Raw genomic sequence first — 22,116 nt, 5'->3', positions numbered from 1 at the left:
CAAGCGATGTTTCTGTTGGATTTGCAAAGAGCAATTAAACTCCGGAGTTCCCCACTAATGTATCAAACTGTGGTTGGAGTTTAATGTCTGCTGCTACAGTTTCATGTTGCTGAGATAAAAAAAAAAATAGTATTATTGTCATTTCACTGGTCTAACCATGGAGTTCTGTAACCCTGGACATCCACAACTTGCTGTGGTTGTGACGTAGTTCCATCTAGCTTCATAGTATGCTTGAGGAAGCGTTGAGTTCTACCTGTAATGATAGCTGGGTCCATCCAGCTGGCTGTGTTGTCCCAACTGAGGCTGTGAGAGATGCCCCCCGTGCCCACTGGCGCCCCCGTGTGGTTGATGCTGGACGTTGAGGAGGAGGAGGAGGACGAGGAAGACGAAGAGTTGGGTAGCCCACCAAAGTTGATGTTGATGTTGGGTAAGAGCGCTCTGAGGCCATCTTGCCACTCTTTCACATTTATACTCTCTACACAACCGCTGTTCTCTGCATGTAAAAAGAGGGAAATATGCAGCTCTCAGCAAAAAAAACCCAAAACACTAGTAATACAAAAATTTGTTCACAACATATACACTCAGTGGCCACTTTATTAGGTCCACCTGTCCAGTCTAATGCAGTTCAGTACAGCAGCTCTGCCATAAATTCTACCTTTTAAGAAAGTTTATAATGTTCAGTTTGTGTTGACATTGTGGAGAATGTGTCAGTTTAATTCTGTTTTTATTACAGAGGTTGTAGTTTGCAGAGGTTTTGTACTAGACTACATTATATTGAGGTGTTTCTATTTTTTGTCCTCCCTATTCATATACGTACATGAGGGGGACAGAATATGAGAAACAGCTCTCAGTAAAATGCAGTCCAGTCCAACAGCCGTACTAACTATGAGCTCAATGCCAAAAACAGAAAAATCTGAAAATTTGAAAAAACATAAATAAATAAATAAATAACAAATAACAGGAAAATTATTATTAAATTACCACAGTATGACCAAAAAATGTAAAAGTTGCAAGAAAATCACCCTCCAAAAAAATGCCCCAAAATTTAAAAGAAAAACAAATGAAGTGAATTGTGTTCATATGTTTAGATAAGACTAAATAAAAAGGGATACACAGGGTTAAACTATTTAAATATTTGTCTTTGGGTGGCTCCTAAATAAACTTTTTTTTTTTTTTTTTTTGGTTAAAAGACCTCCAGGATATGGTCCTGGGATGGGCAGGTGGCTGGGTAGGAGAGGGGACATGGAGTGGATAGGGGATGTTAAGTTGCAATGGCCCTGCTCATCTCATTTTTGCTTCAGGACTGAGCATCTCCCCATGGACCAACTAGCTGCCTTCTAGCCAACACATATATATATGGAATTCTCATAAAAAGGTACATCAGGCCTTAGCCTCTGCCAGTCAGGTATTCTCCTGAGACACCTCAAAATGGAGTGCAGCAGGCAGCATCCTGTATGAGGAACAGGGCAGACCTGCAAAGGTAATTGTACCCTTTGCGGTTTGGCAGGCATAACACAGCGGCCTACAATGTTCTGCCTACAACTTAATAATAGTGGCATACCCACTGCACAGAGACCTGGGAGACTGGAGAGTCTATCCTCTTTTAACCAACTTCCACACACACCTTGTCTCTGGCCCTGACAGCTATCTTCATGCCTCTGGAAAAAAAAGCCTGACTGGAATATTCTTCAGTGATCTGTCCCAGCCTGAACCATCATCACCATCAATACTGTTCACCAACAGGAAACACTGCTGCACAATCACACCAACAAACTGAGAGCTGATTCCAATATTTTTGTGAAAAGACAAGTAGCCAGTGGATCCGCCTGAATTTGATTATCATAAGAGTGGAACACTAATCAAATTCTTTGAGGTTTAGGAGCAATTTAAGGCAGGGTTTCCATTTGTTTAATGATAGGTAAACTATATTAAAGGGACAGTTCATCCATCCATTCGAGTGCTGGATAGTAGGGCTGGGCGATAGGGACCAAAAGTCATATCCTGATATATTTTGGCTGAATATCGATATACGATATATATCCCAATATTTTTTTCTGCAAAGTGAGAGCAAATGTTCAGTCAAAGTCAAAGCCAAATGTGACATGACAGGGCTGGAGCTTTTTCGGGTTGTGGATGGCTTGTGGCTGAGGCTTCTGCAGTGTAGTATTTGGGGGGCAGGAGCTGCTACAGGAACATCCTCTCGCTCGGCCCTTTCACCTGCCGTGTCTTGACTGAGAGGGCTGAGTAGGAGGAAGGTTCCTGTAAAGTTACCGAGCGGATGCGCGACCATGACCGGGGCATCAAAATGCGTGTTGTTAAAAAAGCGTGTTGTTAGCGCTAGCTTACGTCTGCTCAAGCTAACGTTAGCGTCCCTAAAATGCCGGCTAAAAAGCCTGTTGTTAACATTAGCTAACGTTCCCTAAAGCGTCCCTAAAAATGCCAGCTAAAAAGTGTGTTGTTAGCATTAGCTAACGTTAGCTAGCACGTTATCGTTAGCTTGGTAGTGTTGGCCGTGTTGCTAGGGACGCCTAACGTTAGCTAAAGCTAACCCTAGCGCCCGGCTGTTTGCTTTCTGTTGACACCACATCGCATCGTGAGTAAATCCAATCAGCACCAAGTAAACCCCAGGCCCCACCCAGGAGTTTTTCGGGGCCGCAGGGCCTTCTTTTAGCCCTTGTAAAAGTTCAGGAACTCTCTCCTTTGGGGTAGTTCCTGCGGTGGAGACACGCGACAACGGCCCCGGCCACAACATTTTTGCCAACTATCTTTTTAGTATTCAAGAGAAAGGTGTTATTTTTGTCCTCCAACATATATACATGTATTCAGTAAAGAAAACAAATGATAGCAAACTCTATCTACTTGTGTCTCTGTGGTAGCTACTGCTGCTCTGGCACAGGATGATACAGGAAGCGCAGAAGTTACTTTACATATGTTGATAACAGGAGAAATACAGACATAAACAGTCATTTCAACAAAACTAGCATCTATGTGCAAGTGATGTTAAACTTTAGAACTTTATTGATTAAATTAGTTATTTTAAGAATGTTAACCAGGGGAAAGGCCACCTTAATGGCAGTAGGCTAACAGTTAGCATGTGGAGCATCGAGCCAGTATCCAGCACTCAGTAACAATGAGAGGAAGATAGCACCACTACTGTCCTACAGAACAGCTGGGGGGGAGTGAAATAATATCACATCTGTCAAAATCAAATATCGTGTCAGGTTCATTGTGTTATTTTGTAGTTGTGCTCTGCGAGTAACTTCCATCAAATCAGAGATGGACAACACTGAGTAGTCAATATCTCATATTTAATAAAAGGGCAACATGGCCATCATAAGCTGAATGGTAATACCACTGTTTCTCATCTGAGGCTATTTTCCAACATTAAAATGAATATGCTTGTTGGGACAGGTTGGTGCTAATAACTTCAGAAGATTCAATCTGGGCGGACCCTGAAAAAGTGTACAAGGCAGTGTTGGTACTGAGTGTGGAGAGGCTGCTGAAGCTAATTATTCAGCTGCCATGTTTTCCTCTTGCAGCCTAACAGCAATGTGGATGTGCTGCTGTTAGGAGTGGGCCTCATTTAGAGCTCTGCCTAATGAGAGACTGGTGACACCAGGCCTCATGAAAAAGAGAGCCCTTCCAGTTACCATGGCTCTGTGAATAATTCATACTAATTGACAGGATCACTGTCGGTCAACTTATTAACCCATACAGCTAGCTTCCCAAAACATAGCTAAGGGACTGCAAAGACACATATTGTGGGCTGAATGCTACAACATCCATCACTTGTGGTCCTGCGTCCTATGAACATTCCGTTAATTATATTAAGATGCTGAATTAAATAATGGCAAGCAACAACTCAAAAAACAAGAATGATTAAGAAGACACAAGTCTCCCTTTAGTATTCCCCTGTGATCCTCCCTTGGCACTCAACAAGCCCCTTCTTTTCATTTTAATCGGCCAGTCAGACAGGGAAGCATGGCTGGAATTAACATCATCACCTGTGTTGCCATTTGCATCCGCAGATAAACAAGTGCTACCATGTTTAATTCATGAGACAGAGAGACGGTTTCAAAATCAATTTTAACAAAGTTATAGAATGCCACTCCTCCAGTGGGCGGAATTATTTATCATTAAATTAGCTGGACCTCTTTTATGATGGTGCTATTAGGGAAAGGTCGCCTGCCAATGTAGCCTCATCTTCTTTAATTGCTTCCATTTTACAACCAATATCTTCTGTTTGGACATTGCTAGCCTCATTACAGATGAATTGTTAATGAGATGACTGCAGCTCACAGACACCGGACAACTGTGAGGGCCAACAAGCTGAAAGTCAGAGTCACTGCATCTCAGACAACCGACCTGTGAGAGAAATCGCTGCTCGGTTTGACTGCTCTGTTTCTGTACAACTACCAACCTCTTTCCAGTATCATCAATAATACACCAACCACAGGCAGCTGGGTGCTGCTGAGTAGATGCGACAGTCTGACACAATACATCATTTTCAATTTGCTGCTCATTTATCTGACTCCATCGCTGCAGCAGGACAAGGCGGGAGGATAAAACATGGCTGCCTGTCTGGCCTCCTCCTGACAACAAGTTAGAGGTCGAGAGGGAGGCTGAATAAAAACGGAGAGGCTGCTGGACCACGCTAAATTAAATTAACATTCGGCAGAGCTGCTGCTGAGGCAGAGAGAAAAGTAGAAGCAGAACTGGCATTCCCAGCATACCTTGCTGGTGTTATTAAAACCAGTGACTATATTGGTGTGGACCGTGGTGAGGAAAATGATAAATGATGATGGCCTGCGCACTGAGTAAACACAGAGCTCCATGGACAAATAGAGAGATCACGAAGAAGCAAAACTGATGTGTGCTCTGTGGGTTTTTGTCTCTCACAGGGGTGATGGTGAGGCTGATGGCTGGGAGATTTCTAACAAGTCTCACATTTGCTCCAGGACTCTGCCCTGCCCTTACAGAAGTATTGTAACCTAAAAAAAAAAAAAAGCTTGATCTTGCAGGTGGTTTTGTGAAAACATACAATGTGATCTGGTTTTGCTGTATAGCTGAATTTGTGCATATCACCAAAAAGTTGTTGTTTTATTTATTTATTTATTTTTTTTCAAACTACCTCCCATTAAAGAAAAGGGAAATTATGTGGCATCCAAGTGGCTTACCTGGTAAAGCATGTACCTTAAGTCGTTATCACAGTGACCAATGTTCAAGTGCGGCTTGGGCCAATTGCTTTATCTTCTGTTACTACTGCTGAGGCTACTTCTGTATTAGTACTACTACATTTTTACATGTTCATGAATGTATTGAATGTTATGGGAATTTAATGGGTTAAGCTCAAAAGAAGTCAAACTACTAGGCTACAACTACTTCTTCTATTACTTTAACAACTGCTTGAAATGCTTCAATTACTGATTCAGCTACTTCAGTTCCTGCTTATCTATTTCAGCTACTGCCTGAAGTACTTCAACTACTGCTTCAAGTACTTCACACTGTGCGTCAACGACTTTCAGTAATGCTTAAACTATTTTGAGCACTGCTGCAACCACTGCTTCAATGAAATCAAGTACTGCTTAAAATTCTTCAACTATCTACTTTTTCGACCTGAAGCGAGTGCACAGATTTTCTTAAGAGAATTTAGCCTTTTCAAGTTTTCATTTATGTCTGAGGTTGACTTTCTGCCCCTCTAACCAACAAGATGCAAATCACAGGCTCAGGATGAATGGAACGCTACTTATGCAGGTTAAATGAAAAACAAAGCGACTCTACTTCTTAAAGCTAAAGACAGAAGAAATACAATGAATCCACCTCCATCTGCTCTTCCTCTATAAAGCTCCACTGTCATGGCCGCAATAGCAGATGACCCAAACAGTTTGCTGACCAATGGTATGACACTGCTATTATGTGCAGAAATATTAGAGTTCTTTTACAAAACTGAAAACCTCTTGGACTGGTTCAATATGCATCAATGATCATATCTGTAAAGAAACCCCCGAGGGACTGGTATGAGAAGTTCTACCAGCCTGTAGGCAGCATATTCCTTTGAGTGCATCAGGTCAACATCAAGTTTAACAACAGAATGGTGACATGACACCAACACCTTGTTCCTACAAACTATGAACATGGAGGTCAGGCCACATCAAGGCTATGTCTTCATCTGGCAGCTTCAAATTCACAAAAACAGAACACACGCGTTCTCCAAAAGGAGTCTAGGCAACAGCCAGAGCTGCCTTTATTAATACTTTGTTATGGCTTGACTATGCATATGAATACATGAATAAATCCACATTTCTACCAGCTTCATTGGAAAATCATGTAATATTTATCTAAGATGATCATATTGTAGATTTCTAGTTAAAAATATCAATACTGTTCATCGTGATCATGACCTTGATTTATGAAGACTGCACTCAAAATCCCTCTGGAGACTTTGATTTTCAAATCTGCGATGTAATCATGCTGAATATGAGATGTTCATAATGAATCATTCATGATAATCATTCCTACATTAATGTACCATGAAACATTACATTACTTATGTGCTATGTTTTATGTGCTAAGCTTCTGGCAGGCTTGTTTACACAGCTCCTGTCTGAAGCGATTTCAGTACTTTACAGATAACGCCTGCTATGCTGCTTGTATTGTGATAGTGAGGTGGCATCTAAAAAATACCAGTATTTTTCAGGTGCTGCTGTCCTTTAGGTTTTCAGTCAAAACTTGATCATATGTGCAGCTAAACCAGAAAGCATCCAACTTTTAATATTGCACTTTCAACTATACATGTTCATAAGTGATTTTTCAATGTGTATTGTGTGCATCGTTTACAGAGCAGTCTTAATTTTCACAGCTAATTTTGATTTAGTGTTAGTCTTTCATTAAAATCTGTTTTCGTCACATTTTAGTAGATTGTTTTGTAGAGGTTTCAGTTGTTGAAAACTGTGCTTTAGTCTAATCTTACTGAATCATTTTTCACTTTTCCATCTCTTTTGTGAAATTTCCACTTTTAATTACTTGCCAGCGACCATTATATACAGATTATGCTAATAGTAGCTTCTTGTATTTTCTAACGTAGTGTACTCAATATCAAAATTAAAGTTTGTCCATATGTCAGTTCTTCTTTTACCTCCCAAAAACTGGGCCTTAGCAAAGACATACTGCACAGATATGTCAGGTCTGTTCATTTTAGTTAAAATTTCTGTTGAATCTACATTATCCAGTGGTTTACAAACTAATAACTGGATCCCTTCCAGACTGAAATCAGGGGCTGGTTTTATTCATCTATTTGTGACATTTTTCACTTTTTATTTGTTGATGTAAATTGTCATATTTCGTCATAGTTTTTTTTTTTTTTTTTTTTTTTGACAAAGGTTAATTTTTCTTATGTATTTGTGTTATTATTGTACTGAAAAAACTGTAATTGAAGAATACTTTTGTCATAGTTTTAGCTGATGAAATTATCACAGATAGTATCTCAAAATAAATGGTGGTTTCTGACTTTCTTCAGTTTGATTTAAATTACAGTTAAAAAAAGCAACCAGTAAGTATGGTTGGGAGCTTCTTTCATTTGGGCTGGTTGATAAAGCAGCAGTTCACATTTCCCTCAGTGATGCAAGAAAACGGTGTTTCTGCTCTGTGTGCTGTCTGGATGGAGACGAGGGATGGTTTCTAAGGTGCTCTCTTTAAATCAGTGTACCTTAAAGGGATTTTAGGGTAAGTCTACACCCTGTGGCTACTGCCAAGCTTTACTAAGCCTCCAAGACATTTTATTTTTACAGCCTCTCTTCTTATCACACATCAACAGTTTCAGACTTGGTGAACATATGTTTTTGAGCAACTTCATCCACTTACAATATTTACGACAACCATAATACTACTACTACTACTACGACTAATAATAATAATAATAATAATAATAACAACAACAATAATATTAGCAACAACAACAATAATAATAATAATAACTAATAATATTTTTCTGGTAATTCTTGTAACTTTTTTTAAAATTTCTTGCTTGTTTTCAATCTAGCATTACTGATCTGACATTCGAATATATAATTTTAGTAATTACAAATACAGTTTTCCCATGTTAAAGATATCAAGTGAATTTGCCTTTGAAAGTTTCAAAGCGTTAAGTGCTATTAAAATTACTGGCAGATCTTGTCAGCAGCTTTTGGAAGTCTTGGCCTGAGGTAAACTGGGACTTCAGGTACGGAATATATTACAGGCACAGAGCAAAACTGAGACCTGAAGTGGCAGCGCTGGGACTGGGACTGTGCTTGATAGGGTGACATGATACTAAGATACAGATTCTCTGTCCACTCTTCTGCCAGATGCCTCTCTCGCCTCTCTAAATATTTTCCCAGACGTTTCGCATGAGTTGGGGGTAGGAGCAGAATGCACGGCTGAGGCAACCTGAACAAAACTTAAAAACACAAGTTTAAGCTCAATAACGGCAGATAATTATCACCGTATCACAGTGACTGACTGATTGTCAGTTTGGTATAACGATTAAAAATTGTAGGCCTTCCATTACTGCATTCTACTAAAAGCCATGTAACCTCCAGCATTTTGCATATGGTGATTTCAGCCAGAATGGCAAATGATGTGCTGCCACCCAGAGGTCAACTGAATGATCTGTACATTTACCCACAATGCCATGGACTAAAATGACGTCATGGTTTGTTTATCTCTGGAAATCAGCTGAGTTATTCTGCAGAAAACAGCCACTGAGCCATGACTTTAGAGAGCACATAGCTAAGGCACGGATCCCTGTGTTCTGTGTTCCCAATCAAGATTAAGTGTCCATCCTAACTGGAAGAGTTCAGTAGAAGCAGGTGGACTGGGATATGCAGGATTTGTAGGATAAGAACAACATATGTAATGAAATAATGCATTATGAGGGAACCAGATCAGTGACAGAAAGAAGGCCTTGTGTGTACCTACATTGTTAAAGCCCTTAAAAAAGGACCATACCAGTGATTATGAATGTTTCTTTACAATTTGCCCACATTTTGCACTGCAACAATCTATATTAAATATTCTGAAGATTCACAACTGGGAACTACTTTCCAGCGGAGAGACTGTTTACTGTGTTACTAGTGTGAAGAAAGTTTGAAGTCTCTGAAAGTTTATTTTCATATTGTAGTGGAATGAATGGATTAACAAAGGCCAGATAAAAGGGAATAAAAATTATACTGGAGTTCTAAAACACGACTGCTTGATTTGGGAAAGATTGGCAGAAACTAGAAGTATATACATTTTGTAGATATTAGGCTAAACATGCAAGATCACTGATATGGTCCTATGAAACAACAGAAAACCATCACATGTCCCAGACAGCCTTGGTCCCATCTTACCTGTGATTGGGATTCCTCCTAGCCCAGTACTGTGATGCCCTGACAGCAGAGTCAAGTCCAAGAAGCTGCTGTGTGAGGTGGAGACTGTTGGGCTGACAGTGTGGTTCAAGTGCGCAAAGTTATTGCGTGAAGAGGCTGGGGTGGCACCCATCCAGGATTGGCGGGGAGCTGAGGAGGAAGTGGTGGAGGAGGAGCAGGAGGATGAGGAGAGTGGAGGGTGCCCAGGAAAGCTGAAGGAGTTGTAGACTCCACGGTGAACGTGCTGGTGCTGAGAGAAGCGGTGTGGGAGGCCAGAGTTGGGTGGGAGGTGGTTGGGGGCCAGGAGACCTCCAGGGGAACCGAGGCCTTTGGTGGGAAGGGAGGTGAGGGAGGGCCCATGGGGGCTGTGCGGGAAGGAGCTGGGCGACAAGGAAGAGGTAAAGCTGTCCTGAACAGAGAGCTCCTTCTCTATGAGGTCAGCCAGTGCCTTGCGGGTGATGTCGAAAGGGTCGAAGCCCAGGTCATCATCCTGCTGCTGCTGTTTAGATGAGCCAAAGCCGAAGGCCGCCTGCCAGTCTGTGGAGGATGACACTGGTATGGTGTCTGCAGGGGACACATGAGACAAACAGCACATCATCCACATTGTCCACAGTTTGAAAACAGACACATATTTATTATTTTGTTATTTTTTTAACACATAAATTTCACTGAGATTAAAAATCTCTTTTCCAAGAGAGACTTTTCAGATTATTTAACCATTTGAAACCTAAGCAAATTTACTTAATTTCTTTACCAGTAAAGTATAAAAAAAATTTAAAATTTACAAGAACATTATTATGATTACAGGTATATATTTAAAATTAAATTGCAAACAACTGCCATAAAATTCCCACAAAATTCAAAGTGTTAAATGACCCATGGGCAGCTTGTAATCAGCAGGAGCATGAACCAACACCCAGGCCTCTTTGTATGTTATTAGTCAGGTTTTGATCCCAAAAACCCACCTGAGGTGAAGAGGCTCTGTGGTTCTGGTGCTGTGGGCCAGTCAGCGTTGCTGTGTGGGGAGCTGGGAAAGCCAGCCAGGCCGCTGGGGAGGGGGTTTGGGTGCCGGAAGTTGCTGTTGTCTGAGAACAGAGACTGTGACTCTGCAGCACCGCCCTCGAATGGGGAACGAGCTGTGAGGCCTGCCACACTGATGGGAACCACCAGGCTAGGTTTACTGAGGCCAGGAGGGGGCGACGGAGAGTCACTCCCCGGGAGCTGGGAGAGAGAGGGAGGGCAAGTTGACATTTCATTACTAATTAATTCAGCCAGGTAGCGTAATCAAGACAGAGATCTCTTTTTAAAGAGAGACTTAAGAACAAAACACATCCATTAAGATGGACAAAAAAAAAAACCACAAGAAAATTAAGTCAACTGGTCAGCAACAGAAAAGGATATACATTATAAAAGAAACTGCAAACCTTAAACAAAAAAAGAAACTGCAAACACTGCAGCGACTGAGATATAACCCCATTAAAATTATTGACAGTGACAAGAAATTCTAACTTGAGAGGTGCTTTGTTTCAAGCACTGTGTGTCTTAATCAGTGATACAAAGATTATAATTTTTGGTTTTGGTTTTCTATCAACACAATGACAGCATCAGGTCTTAAGGCATCTTCCTACATGTCTTGTTTGGAACAGTTAATTGGAACCCTCAAGTCTTTCCTCCCACAGTGTGTTTTGTTTGGCAGATGAGAATAATGCCATTTGAACTCAGGTAACATCAAATTACAGTGGTGAAACATGTGGACAAGTATCTGCGTCCTTGTACAATAAATGTGTGGTGCACTACGTTAGGAGTGAGAATATAACCTGAACCAAAATGCACAGGATTATGCAATGAGACAAGTATTGACATCTGGTAGAAAGCCCAACCTCATTCTTAGAAAATCTAGCCCCCCCCCCCCCAAAAAAAAAACCAGTCTAGACTGATGTTCACATGCAGCTACTTCTTCATGTGTTCTTAAAAATGTAGAATAGAGTTTTCCATGTAAACAATGAGGATGTGTTTACATTCATAATAGGAGGGAAATGAAATAATATCAGTTTTTCAAAATGAGTGAACTATCCCTTTCCTCTCAAAAGTCAGCTGTGTCTATTCTGCTGTAATGATTACTACATAAACAGTCCGATTTAGTGTTTTGCCAGCCTTTTTCTTTTCTGATCGGAGAATAGAAATTAGTATCGGATTTCACCAATCTCTTATTTACACTAAATATTGGTCGATCTAACTGGCTGCTGATCAATCTGCGGCATCTCTAATTCTAATCAGTGTAGCTGCTTTAGGGACATGGCTCTTGTGATAAGAGTTTTGTACAGGAGCCCATGTTGCTTACTTGTGCCACTGCTCATCTTTAACTGGTAAAACCAAGTCCATTTCTTACCAGTTGTGACGTTTCACCATTGCCTATACTGATGATGTCTGGCAGTTTGTCACTCGGGCTGTAAAATAAAAGGAGAAGAATTTTGGTAAAGGGTCCAGCATCTACATGCCTACATATCTCACATCCTGTGGAATTTTCATAAGGTTCTTGCTGATTTGCTATGTGTGAAATGTCTGTGCTAGTAACCTTAATTGGCTATCTGAAAGTCCTCCTGGCACTAATTTTCACTGTAGTTACATTGGAAGATGGATTTTCAATTTCATATTTCTCTACTTTTCAAATTAATAGTGGACGTGTTTATTTAGCAAGTGAAAGATTAATCAAGTTTCCTTTTAAAGGACCACACCAGTGATTTTACCAGTGGTACATCTTTTGCACAGCGGCAACCTTTGTCAGTCTTCCTCGGAAGAGGTCCATCTATTGTCAAAGATGGCTACTGTGTATATAACCCAATGACCCACACTTACCTCAGTTTAGCTGATTCTTTACTGTATTGCACCCAGCACCCAGTTGTATTATAATGATATTGATTTTTAGGTAGTGTGGTGTTATTCTTTAAGGCGCGGATTGCAGCAACGTGATTTGGGTTGGTTTCGTGACGACGGAAAACCTTTTTGCCACTGTTTCCATACATCAACTTTTTCGAACAAGCGACGCAAAATGCCATACCTGGCTCGTTCAGCTTTTTGCACCATGTATTTAAATGGTTTGCCCTCAGCGCCCTCCTCCTTGACACTACATTTATTTTTCACCCCTCTCTCCAATTCTGCTGTATTGACACCGGGTTCAATGTATTTCGCTTCCATCTCTCTGCCCTGCTCTACTCTACTTCAACGCTGCTTAGCTCTCTCTATCTACTCTACCAGATGGTAGACTGCCGCATCCCCCTGTTGAACAAAACGCACACGCCATGCTGTTTTTAGACCCTCCCCACTCAGCTCCTATTGGCCAGCTGAGTTTGATAACACTATACTATTGGTGGATCTAACAATGTGCTTTGCTGAAAATCAGAAGATTATTCGTTAAATGCTAACCTATGCCAAATTGTTGCCACAAAAAAAAAAACAAAAAAAAAAAAAAAACAGAATGTCCGTCATGTCGGAAATGCAGCACCACACCAGAGTACTTTAAGCCCTGCATATAATTATAATCCCACTTTTTTCAAATATTATTTTTTGGTTATAATCCCCTTACAATGTTCTGCATGTACAGCTAACAAGGGCGTCACCATTCATAAACCACAGCACTGATAATTGGCTGTGTAAAGCAAACTTTTTTCCAGCAGAGAGACCACTTGACTCAGCCCAAATTCAATTAATCAAAACACAACAGTGCTGCTGCTTTTAGGAAAACTAATGTGGACAACTTTATTACAGTGATGGAATACTGGTGTGAACAAAGTTTGAAGTCAATGAAAGTTCATTTTCATATCGTAGTGGAATAAATGGCTGGAAAAAAAAGGGAGGAAAAATTATAGTGGAGTTCTAAAATATGACTGCTTGATTTGAAACATAAGAAACATGAAGTATATACATTTTGTAGATATTACGCTAAACATGCAAAGTCACTGGGATGGGCCTTTAGGATCACTAGTGTCACAAATTCAGTTGGCTTAATAAAGTAATGTAAGTGTAGCATTCCATTATACTATTTGCAAAATGAAATTAAAATTAAAATAAATGACAAATCACTTGAATAACTCAATGGAGGTAAAAAAAAAAAAAAAAAAAAAAAAAAAAAAAAAGAGCTAGTTTACCTGGCAGGATCACAGTTTGAAGAGAAAGGGGAGAGGGCTGCTACAGGGCCAAGACTGATGTCAGGTTCGGGCCCCTCAGGGGTCATGTGTTCAGAATCAGATCCGTCCAACGTGGGACTCTTCCTGTGGTCTGATGACAGACCGTTGGCTGTCTTTCCCAATGGCTGCAGCAACGGCCAGCCATCTTTGTTGGTACTGTTGGATCTGCGAAGGGATAGGCATGGCAAAGGTGAGCACATATGCATGCAGGGTTTCCGCTACATGTAATTGATCGTGGCGCACCGCCACGGCTAAATAAAAGCCGCCACGGCTTGGGAATGATGATTTTTTTTTTTTTTTCGGGTGTTAACACAATTTAAAGTATATTGTATGAATGACCTGTGAAAACGACCCTACATACACACATAGCATATATTTGCGCACATATACTTACTATGATCAGAGTTTTAAATGATAAATTAAATATCACGACATGTTACACTACGCCGCAATTAATTTTATTTTGAAAACGCACCGGAGTTATCACCCGCCTGCTTTGTGCTACTGCTGCGCGCTCAAGAGTGGAGGCGGTAAAAAGCAGAGGGAGAGAAAAGGGCGAGAGCAAGGTACCTAAGCAAGATTAAGTTTAATCCATTTTTTGTTCAAGCCTGTGAAAACGACCCTAATGTTATTAATGTTAACATTGCATTGCGACCGACAGTAGGGCTGGGCGATATGGACCAAAAGTCATATCCTAATATATTTTGGCTGAATATAGATATACGATATATATCCTGAATTTTTTTCCTTAAAGTGAGAGCAAATGTTCAGTCATAGTCAAAGCCAAATATGACATGACGGGGCTGGAGCTTTTTCGGGTTGTGGATGGCTTGTGGCTGGGGCTTCTGCAGTGTTCCTGGTAGTATTTGGGGGGCAGGAGCTGCTACAGGAACGTCCTCTGGCTCGGCCCTCTCACCTGCCGTGTCTCCACTGAGAGGGCCGAGTAGGACGAAGGTTCCTGTAAAGTTACCGGGCGGTTGCGCGACCATGACCAGGGCATCAAAATGTGTGTTGTTAAAAAAGCCTGTTGTAGCGTTAGCTAACGTCCGCTAAAACAAACGTTAGCGTCCCTAAAAATGCCGACTAAAAAGTGTGTTGTTACTGTTAGCATGCATGCTGCTCAGCATCAATGGGCCACCTCTGGCTGAGTTGAACTACAATAGAGCCTTAGAGCTCTTTTTCAAAAAAAAAAAAAAAAAAAGAAAGATGAAGTGCTCTCAAGCCAACCTCAGCACCACAGTTTCAAAAAATCCTGGGGGAAACCCTGGCATGGATACGACACATAATCCTCTGTGGATAACACCCGTGTCAGATAAATGTAGGAGTGGGCAGACAGAAGGGAAGACTACCTTTGTAAAGAGTTGGATTTGCCCTTTGGTTTCTCCCCTGCCGCAGCTGAGGTCTGTAGGAAGGTAGGGTTCATTTTGTAGAGATCTTGTAATAGTTTCTGCTCGTACTCTTGGTGCTTTCCTGCCTATAAGATGGGAAAAAAGTTTTCAAACACCAAAAACAGGAAAAAAATAGTGTGGTTTTGGTGAAACTCCACAAACTGGTTAGAATTATCTGACAGATACAAAAACGGACTTTCCCCAAGTCCTTAAAAATGGTGTCATCACCATAACGTTGGCGTGTGTGTGCATGCATCTTCATTTTATCACACCTTATCTTTTCGATAAAATGTTGATAAAATGTCTTCTAGTCTTTCTGATGCATGAAATGTTTTGCCTTGGTTTAGAGACACCCAAAATAATGTACTATATGCCTGCTGCACACATAGATAGATACTAACAAAGGCACCACAACTAAGACAATTCAGAACTGCGTGTATGGTCTGGATTGAAAACATAAAAGATTGTACAAGCTGTGGACCAGTACACTGGAGAAATCTGAAAATGGAAAGAAATGGAAGGAAGCCGTGAAACAGGACTTTCCTTGGTTGAGTAGCATATAAGTTTCTTCCCAGGCTCATCATACCTGCATCTCCTCTTTTGTAAAACTAGCAGCTTCGTCCCCGAGCTCATGCAGATACATGCAGTCCGGTTTAGGACACTGCATGCTCTTTAAAAAGTAACTGCAGTATTTTGTTGTTCCTAAAGAAGCCTGGAAAACAGAGAGATTAGAAAATAGATAATTTCAGAACATCCTCAAAATACACAATTTCAGAACATCTTCACCGTTTAGTTCAAGGCTTAGCGTACAGTATACAGTATATCTATCTATCTCTATCTATCTCTATGTCTATCTCTAGATAGAGATAGAGATAGATAGAGATAGATAGATAGATAGATAGATAGATAGATAGATAGACAGACGTGTTCTAAACCCAGCAGTGTGCTGTTGTGCATTCTATGTTCTGAGAGCCAGTTTAACCAAAGATTCACGATGAGATGACACAGCTACTTGCAAAGGAATCTCAAAGTATATGATCTGCAACATTCTGAAAGCTCCCAGTTTACACCAATAGGACTAGACAAGACTGTGTGTCATTTCCATAGCAACTACTCTCTTTACATCAGTGTTTCTAACTGCTAGCTTTTGAGTTCATATGTAGGTGGATACTTTGCAGCACAGTTACAGGGATGGGGCATCAAGAGTATCATCTATGAAACTGACACAACATGACGTTTACTGTGTCAACTCAGGAAAATGAATGCTCTTGTCCTTGGTATACACCATGGGAGAAAATTCATTGTTTCGTCTCCTTGAAAGCATTAATTTCTCCTGGGGTTATATCGACAACACCACGTTATTGCAGGTCAGATACAAAAGACGCCAATATGCCACATTAGCTGCAATATACATCTTTATATGTCATAATGCAAAGACAGAGGGGATGAAACTTTGAAACATTTGTTATTAGATAAATTGTTCGGCTGAACATTTTTGACAAACAATGTTTTAAAAACTACTTTTTAGTCCACTTTTATTTGTGCTGTGTTTTATCTGTGTTGCCCCTATCTTTTAACTAGCAGCAGTATTGTATATATGATTTGGCATTAAGTATGTTTGTATTTCATGCCAATAAAGCCCACTTAAATTGAAAAAAATTAAAGTGATATTCCATGTTCTGACTTCCTGTGAAAGCAGCTTAGCATCCAGACACACTATCTATATTGCAGTGGTGAGGAAGAAAACAACCAATCTAAAACTTGTGATTTCAAAATAGGGTGCACAGATTTTCTTTTTTTTCCCAGCTGACCCCGGGGGGACTATAATTTTACAATTAGAAATGATTTCAATGTAATGGCACTTGAGATAAATTACATAAATCAACATGTTGATACTAACAGTAATTAGAAAATGTTTCACCACTTATGAAGTAGTATTGATGAATTTAATAATTTAATACATTCTACCTAAGTTCCAAGTGTACAGACACTAAACCCTCCAAGCTTACCTTAAGTGTTCTGCCATCTACTACTACATTGTTGACACACTGGATTGCCCTGAGGGCGTCTTCAGAGCGAATGTAAGTGACATAGGCACTAGCACTAGGCCCCTGAAAGAACATGAAAAGATAACAGAGTTCAGTGAAAAGTCAGGTTATCACTACAGCGCTGCTCATTCATATCATGCAAGAATATGAATCTCTTGTTAGACATGCATATCTTGATACAGTGTTGGAGAAATATCTTCACAGGTTCATTATTTAATAAAAATACTTATTTTTGATCTCACACAATTTAATACAGATGATGAAGCTTAATGAAAAATGTTTTTATTATGGGGTTTCTATTTTGACTTGCAGGACTGAAACTGTAATGAAAGATAATAAATATAACTTGGCAATCAGCTTTATGCTACAATAAAACAGAAATCTCAGTGTTGTGATCTTTCCATATAGGCAACGCAAAATGGTTTGCTGGAAAATATTAATCACCACTTAGGATGATATTATAAAGTATATATATTATATGATATATGTTTGAACTGAACTTGCTTCCAAGCTTCCTATATAACTATCTCTGGTTATGGTAAAAATGGTAAATGGACTGCACTCTTCTAGTCTACTGACCACTCAAAGTGCTTTACAATGTTTTCCTCACATTCACCCATTCACACACACATTCACACACTGAGAGGCTGCCATGCAAGGTGCCTAGCTGTCCATCAGGAGTGGTGAGGGGTTCAGTATCTTGCTCAAGGACACTTTGACATACTCTGGAGGAGCTGGAGATCCAAAGGGGAAACCTCAAATTACCAGACAACCGCTCTACCTCCTGAGCCACATCGCCCTTACAATTTGTAGAAAATAATGAGGAACTTTCCTTGATCACTTTTTTGAGTGATAATGCTTATAATAAAACAAGTCATTTGAGACAATATAATTTTGCATTATGTATTTCTGAAGTAAGAATGTACAGGAATAATGCTCAGGGAGCTTCCACTTCCTGCAAAGGTCATCATTCACCCAGTCAGAGCTTATTTTGCAAGAATAATTGGCTCACTGACAATCTACTGCCTGAGCTTTCACCTGGTCTCTTTGGTTTGAGTCGCTACACCCGGCCTGCTTTCCAAGAGCCACATTGGAAAAATCAATCCACCTCTAATCCATGACACAGAGGAGGTTTGTGGGCCTTACCTGTGAGCCCGCGTATGATGTGCTGTTGTTGATAACCACTTTGTGAATCTTCCCAAACTTCCCAAAATACTCTGGCCTCTTCAAAACCTGTTTGGCACAAAGCCAAAAAGGAGATTTACCTGAACTGTTCACTGTTCAATAGGACAGTGTGATTCTTGTCACATCTGCACCTGACACTTCACAACCTGAGCAAATTCACTTGATTTCTTTCAAAACATGGGAAGAAAGGCAATTAGTAAATAAATTACCATACCAATAGTAAATAATAATAATAATAATAAAATAAAAAAAAAAACACTAGTAAACACCCGAAAATTTGCAAAAACGTAAAAAATTTAAACAAGAAAATTACAAGAATCTACTTTTAGAATTATTAAAATTACATATTTAAATGTCAGATCCCTGATGCTGGATCAAAATCAGGCTTCTCGTCTTAAAATGTTTGTGAGAGACATTTAGAGGCCACTCACACTGGCAAGTTTGATCCGCGCCCAAGCACGATTGCCCCTAAGATAGATACCTTTCAAAAACATTTAACCCTTTGCAACATGAGCAAATTCATTTGATTTGTTTCAAAAAGAAGGGAAAAAGGTGATTAGCACATTACCAAGAAATGATGCAGAAATAAGTGACAAATTACCAAAAATCATAAGAAAATAATCCAAAAATTACCCCCCCAAAACTTCCCTAAAAAATTACAAATAAAAAGGAATACAATGAAGTATTTTAAGAGGGTTTCAAGATTTCATTTAGTTGGGTTTTCAACAGACCATGAGGTGGAATACATTTCAGAAGCCTGGCAATAGTTGTGAATGGAGCGGCGGGCTGCATCTCACCATGTGGATAAGAACCAAATAGGACTATTTTCAGATGAAAACAGAAGTTGAAAGCACTATGGCAGAATTATGAAAACAATAAACAACTCTGAACACACAAATAAACACAAAGGAATATCATGCACTGAATCCCTGTGTGTGTGTGTGTGTGTGTGTGTGTGTGTGTGTGTGTGTCAGTAGACTGTGGATTTGACATTCTGGTCAGTCTTGGCTGTGAGTGGAAATTTCTTTGTAGCCTTTGCTTGACTACAGCTGTCCGGCCTTCACAGGCTCCCACCCTCTTCCTCCAAAACCCAAAGAGGGATGCAGATAAACATAGAGAAAGACAAACCAGTAATCCCTTAGTTCTTGTGGTAGCTTGTTTGGCAATGAGAAAACAAAGGAGTGAATTAGAAGATACAAAGCCTGACTGTGTGGCTCACTTAAAGGCAGGGCCAAACTAGATGTTTTTAACACTGATGATAAGCCGTGAGTGCCTGGGTGACCCAAGGCAGAGAAGGGTAGAGGAGTCCACTCAGTCAATTTATCCTGTGGTGTGGGGGCGCCCCTGGTGGCTAACCTGGTAGAGCACATACCACTCAAGTCTTGAGCCAAGCCCTTTGCTGCATGTCATCCCCTCTTCTCACCACTGTCTTTGCTCTCTCTCTCTACTGTTGCTATCAAATAAAGAAGAAATGCTATCAAATATGATCATTAAAAACAAAAAACATTCTCCTGTGTATAAACGGTGTGGACACCAGACCAAGGGCTCATGATCCTGGTGACAGCCAAAGGGAGTTTAAAGCAAGTGAGAAGCAAAAGAGAACTAGCATGTTCTGTTGGTCACGATGGTGTGGGTGTACCCCCCGCACAAGTTTAGGAGCTGTTGCCAAAGTAGTTTTGTCAAAATATTTAACACATACAAGTTTTTTTCCAAATTACTTCTCACTCAAGGGGAGAAGAAAGACATTTTGCCAAAAACAAATTGTGATCTCTACAGTGTTCTCAAGCAATGTGTCTGTGAGGGCATAGTTTTAAGGAAAAATGGCAATACTGTTGCCTCGGTAATGAAAACCGATAGGTGTTGTGGCCTAACCACAAACCTGTGCCCATATCAGATACTTAAGTAATCGTCACAGCAGCTACTTTGACATGAAATAACAGGTAAGCACAAGTCTCACGAGTGACATGAATTAAGCTTCCTTTCCACTGAAATGTAGCAGAGCCTTTAGAAATGAACCTGAATGGACAAGACCAAGGCCCTGGCTCTGTTAGACCTTAATGGAACAGAGTCTTGATTAATGTCGTTAAGGTAGTTGTCGATCTCTTTATTTCCACCGCAGTCAAAAGACCTATGAAGATGAGGCAAATTAGCCCGTTGATGTTTGCAACAGCGGTAGCCATTTTACACATCACTTTTTACAGTCATGAACCATCAGGCTACTTCACCTATTGCAAACCCCACTTGTTGACAGATTACTGACACGTTCTACAGTGTTTTTCTCTCATGAGCAGCGCTCCTTCTTCCTTCCTACAGGAGAAAAGCCGCTAAACAATGTTGACAGGGATGGGGGTGTTTCAGTGAACAGACAAAGCAAAGTGAGAGAGGGAAAGGAACAACAGAATACATATTTTGAAATTGTATTTGTAATACACAATGAACAGCTGTGGACAAATGTTTCTCAATGACAGTGTGGTCTCAGAGGGCTAGAGCATTTCCAAGGCCTTATCCTTCATAATAATCTTTATGCCACTTGTAAACTTTTGACACTTTTCCCCTTTGGTGGACAGATGAATAGTCTGCTGAGGACTATTCATGGCATGGAACGTCATCATGGATGCCATCAGGCACGAAGGCAACTCTGTTTTTCAGGACTGTTGTGCGTGGGAGACACACTGGCAGACTAAACTGCTACTGTTGCCTTACAAACCATTCATTTTTAGAATAGTACATAGCAGCTAGTGCAGCTGACGTGGCTTCACTGAAATTTTACCAAAATCCAAAGTCAACATCAGACCAGGGTCGAGCATTTGAGATTACAATTTGGTGTCAAATGAAAATTGTGTGAAACATGCAATAAATCAAACAGCATCATATAAAAGGTGACTGGTCAATGCCTTATTTCTCATAAAAGAACACTATAATTTCCTGGTTTGTATCTGTTTATACACTGCTTCCTAAACATTACATTGTGCTGTGAAAATGAAGCCTGACGTCCAGAGCTGCACCTTCCCAGTTCAGTTTCTTTCCAACGGCCTCAAGGCTTACAACTCCAGCTAATTACATGAATCTCCAGGAAATAGGAGGATAATAACTTAGCTCACAGTGAACAAATATTCCCCTGTAGTGCCTTATTGTTGCGCCTCTGTCATCCCCTTGGCAGAATGACTCTAAGAAGAATCTGGTCACTCAGAACACTGATGTCCCAAAAAACCTTAGCATTGGTGAAGGGGTTTGGCCAGACATCCTCAGCTCTTAATGCCTGTACTCAAAATTATGCTAAAAGCAAATAACAAAAGACTAAGACAATGTGGTTCATTTTTTAAGCAACAGTCTGGAAATATAGCCATATTTGCTGCTTCACGTGAGAGTAAGGGCCTGCTCATATTACCGAGTTTGTACCAAGCACGTTTGCCCCTAAAATCCGGATTATTTGGCTAGTGTGATCGCTCTGTTCTGTGCTTGAATACAGCACACTTCCCCCGCTCTGGCACGGTTGGATGCTTCAGTGCAGTACGAGCGTTCATGCATGAGCACATGCACGGTCATGCACGCAGCGCGTGAACATGGATAGGACGTAAATCCTGAGACTTTCCTCCTGCCTCTGCAAAATTGTTTAATGCGCGCAGCGCGATTACCGGCGAATGGCCACGTTGCGCAATCAATAATCAACCATGTTGTCTGTGTCACTGTCCGTTGTGCTGCTGCAACTGCGTATAAACAAAAGTTGATTTATGATGAAAGGTATATATGGCAGTCTGTGTGGGCCGGCTGCGGCACCGCATGGTGTGCGCGGCCACCCAGTTGTTGAATGTAGCAGCCAGCTTACATGCCGCTCCGGCTGTCAGTTGGACCTTTCTGAAGAAGGAGGAAGTTACCTCCGAAACTGTCAAGGTAAATAAACATCTCTTAACCCATGTCTGATTAA

At 40.6% G+C, this 22,116-nt stretch overlaps 1 protein-coding gene across 1 annotated transcript in view; it reads right to left on the bottom strand.

Annotated features, from left to right (window-relative positions):
• Positions 1-22,116, bottom strand: part of cnot4b (CCR4-NOT transcription complex, subunit 4b) — a 45,910-nt gene that overhangs the window by 7,959 nt on the left and 15,835 nt on the right. The window contains exons 5-13 of the mRNA XM_030045744.1: positions 18,153-18,239; positions 16,968-17,069; positions 15,545-15,670; positions 14,920-15,044; positions 13,532-13,735; positions 11,776-11,833; positions 10,352-10,607; positions 9,369-9,950; positions 254-493 (exon numbers count right to left, since the gene is read on the bottom strand). Of these exons, the coding sequence (XP_029901604.1) occupies positions 254-493; positions 9,369-9,950; positions 10,352-10,607; positions 11,776-11,833; positions 13,532-13,735; positions 14,920-15,044; positions 15,545-15,670; positions 16,968-17,069; positions 18,153-18,239 (1,780 nt within the window). The remainder of the gene's footprint in view (positions 1-253; positions 494-9,368; positions 9,951-10,351; positions 10,608-11,775; positions 11,834-13,531; positions 13,736-14,919; positions 15,045-15,544; positions 15,671-16,967; positions 17,070-18,152; positions 18,240-22,116) is intronic.

The sequence above is a fragment of the Myripristis murdjan genome, chromosome 23, assembly GCF_902150065.1.
Source record: "Myripristis murdjan chromosome 23, fMyrMur1.1, whole genome shotgun sequence".
NCBI classification, from domain to species: domain Eukaryota; kingdom Metazoa; phylum Chordata; class Actinopteri; order Holocentriformes; family Holocentridae; genus Myripristis; species Myripristis murdjan.
Note: the sequence above shows the minus strand (reverse complement) of the source record. Positions and strands in the feature narration are given on the sequence as shown.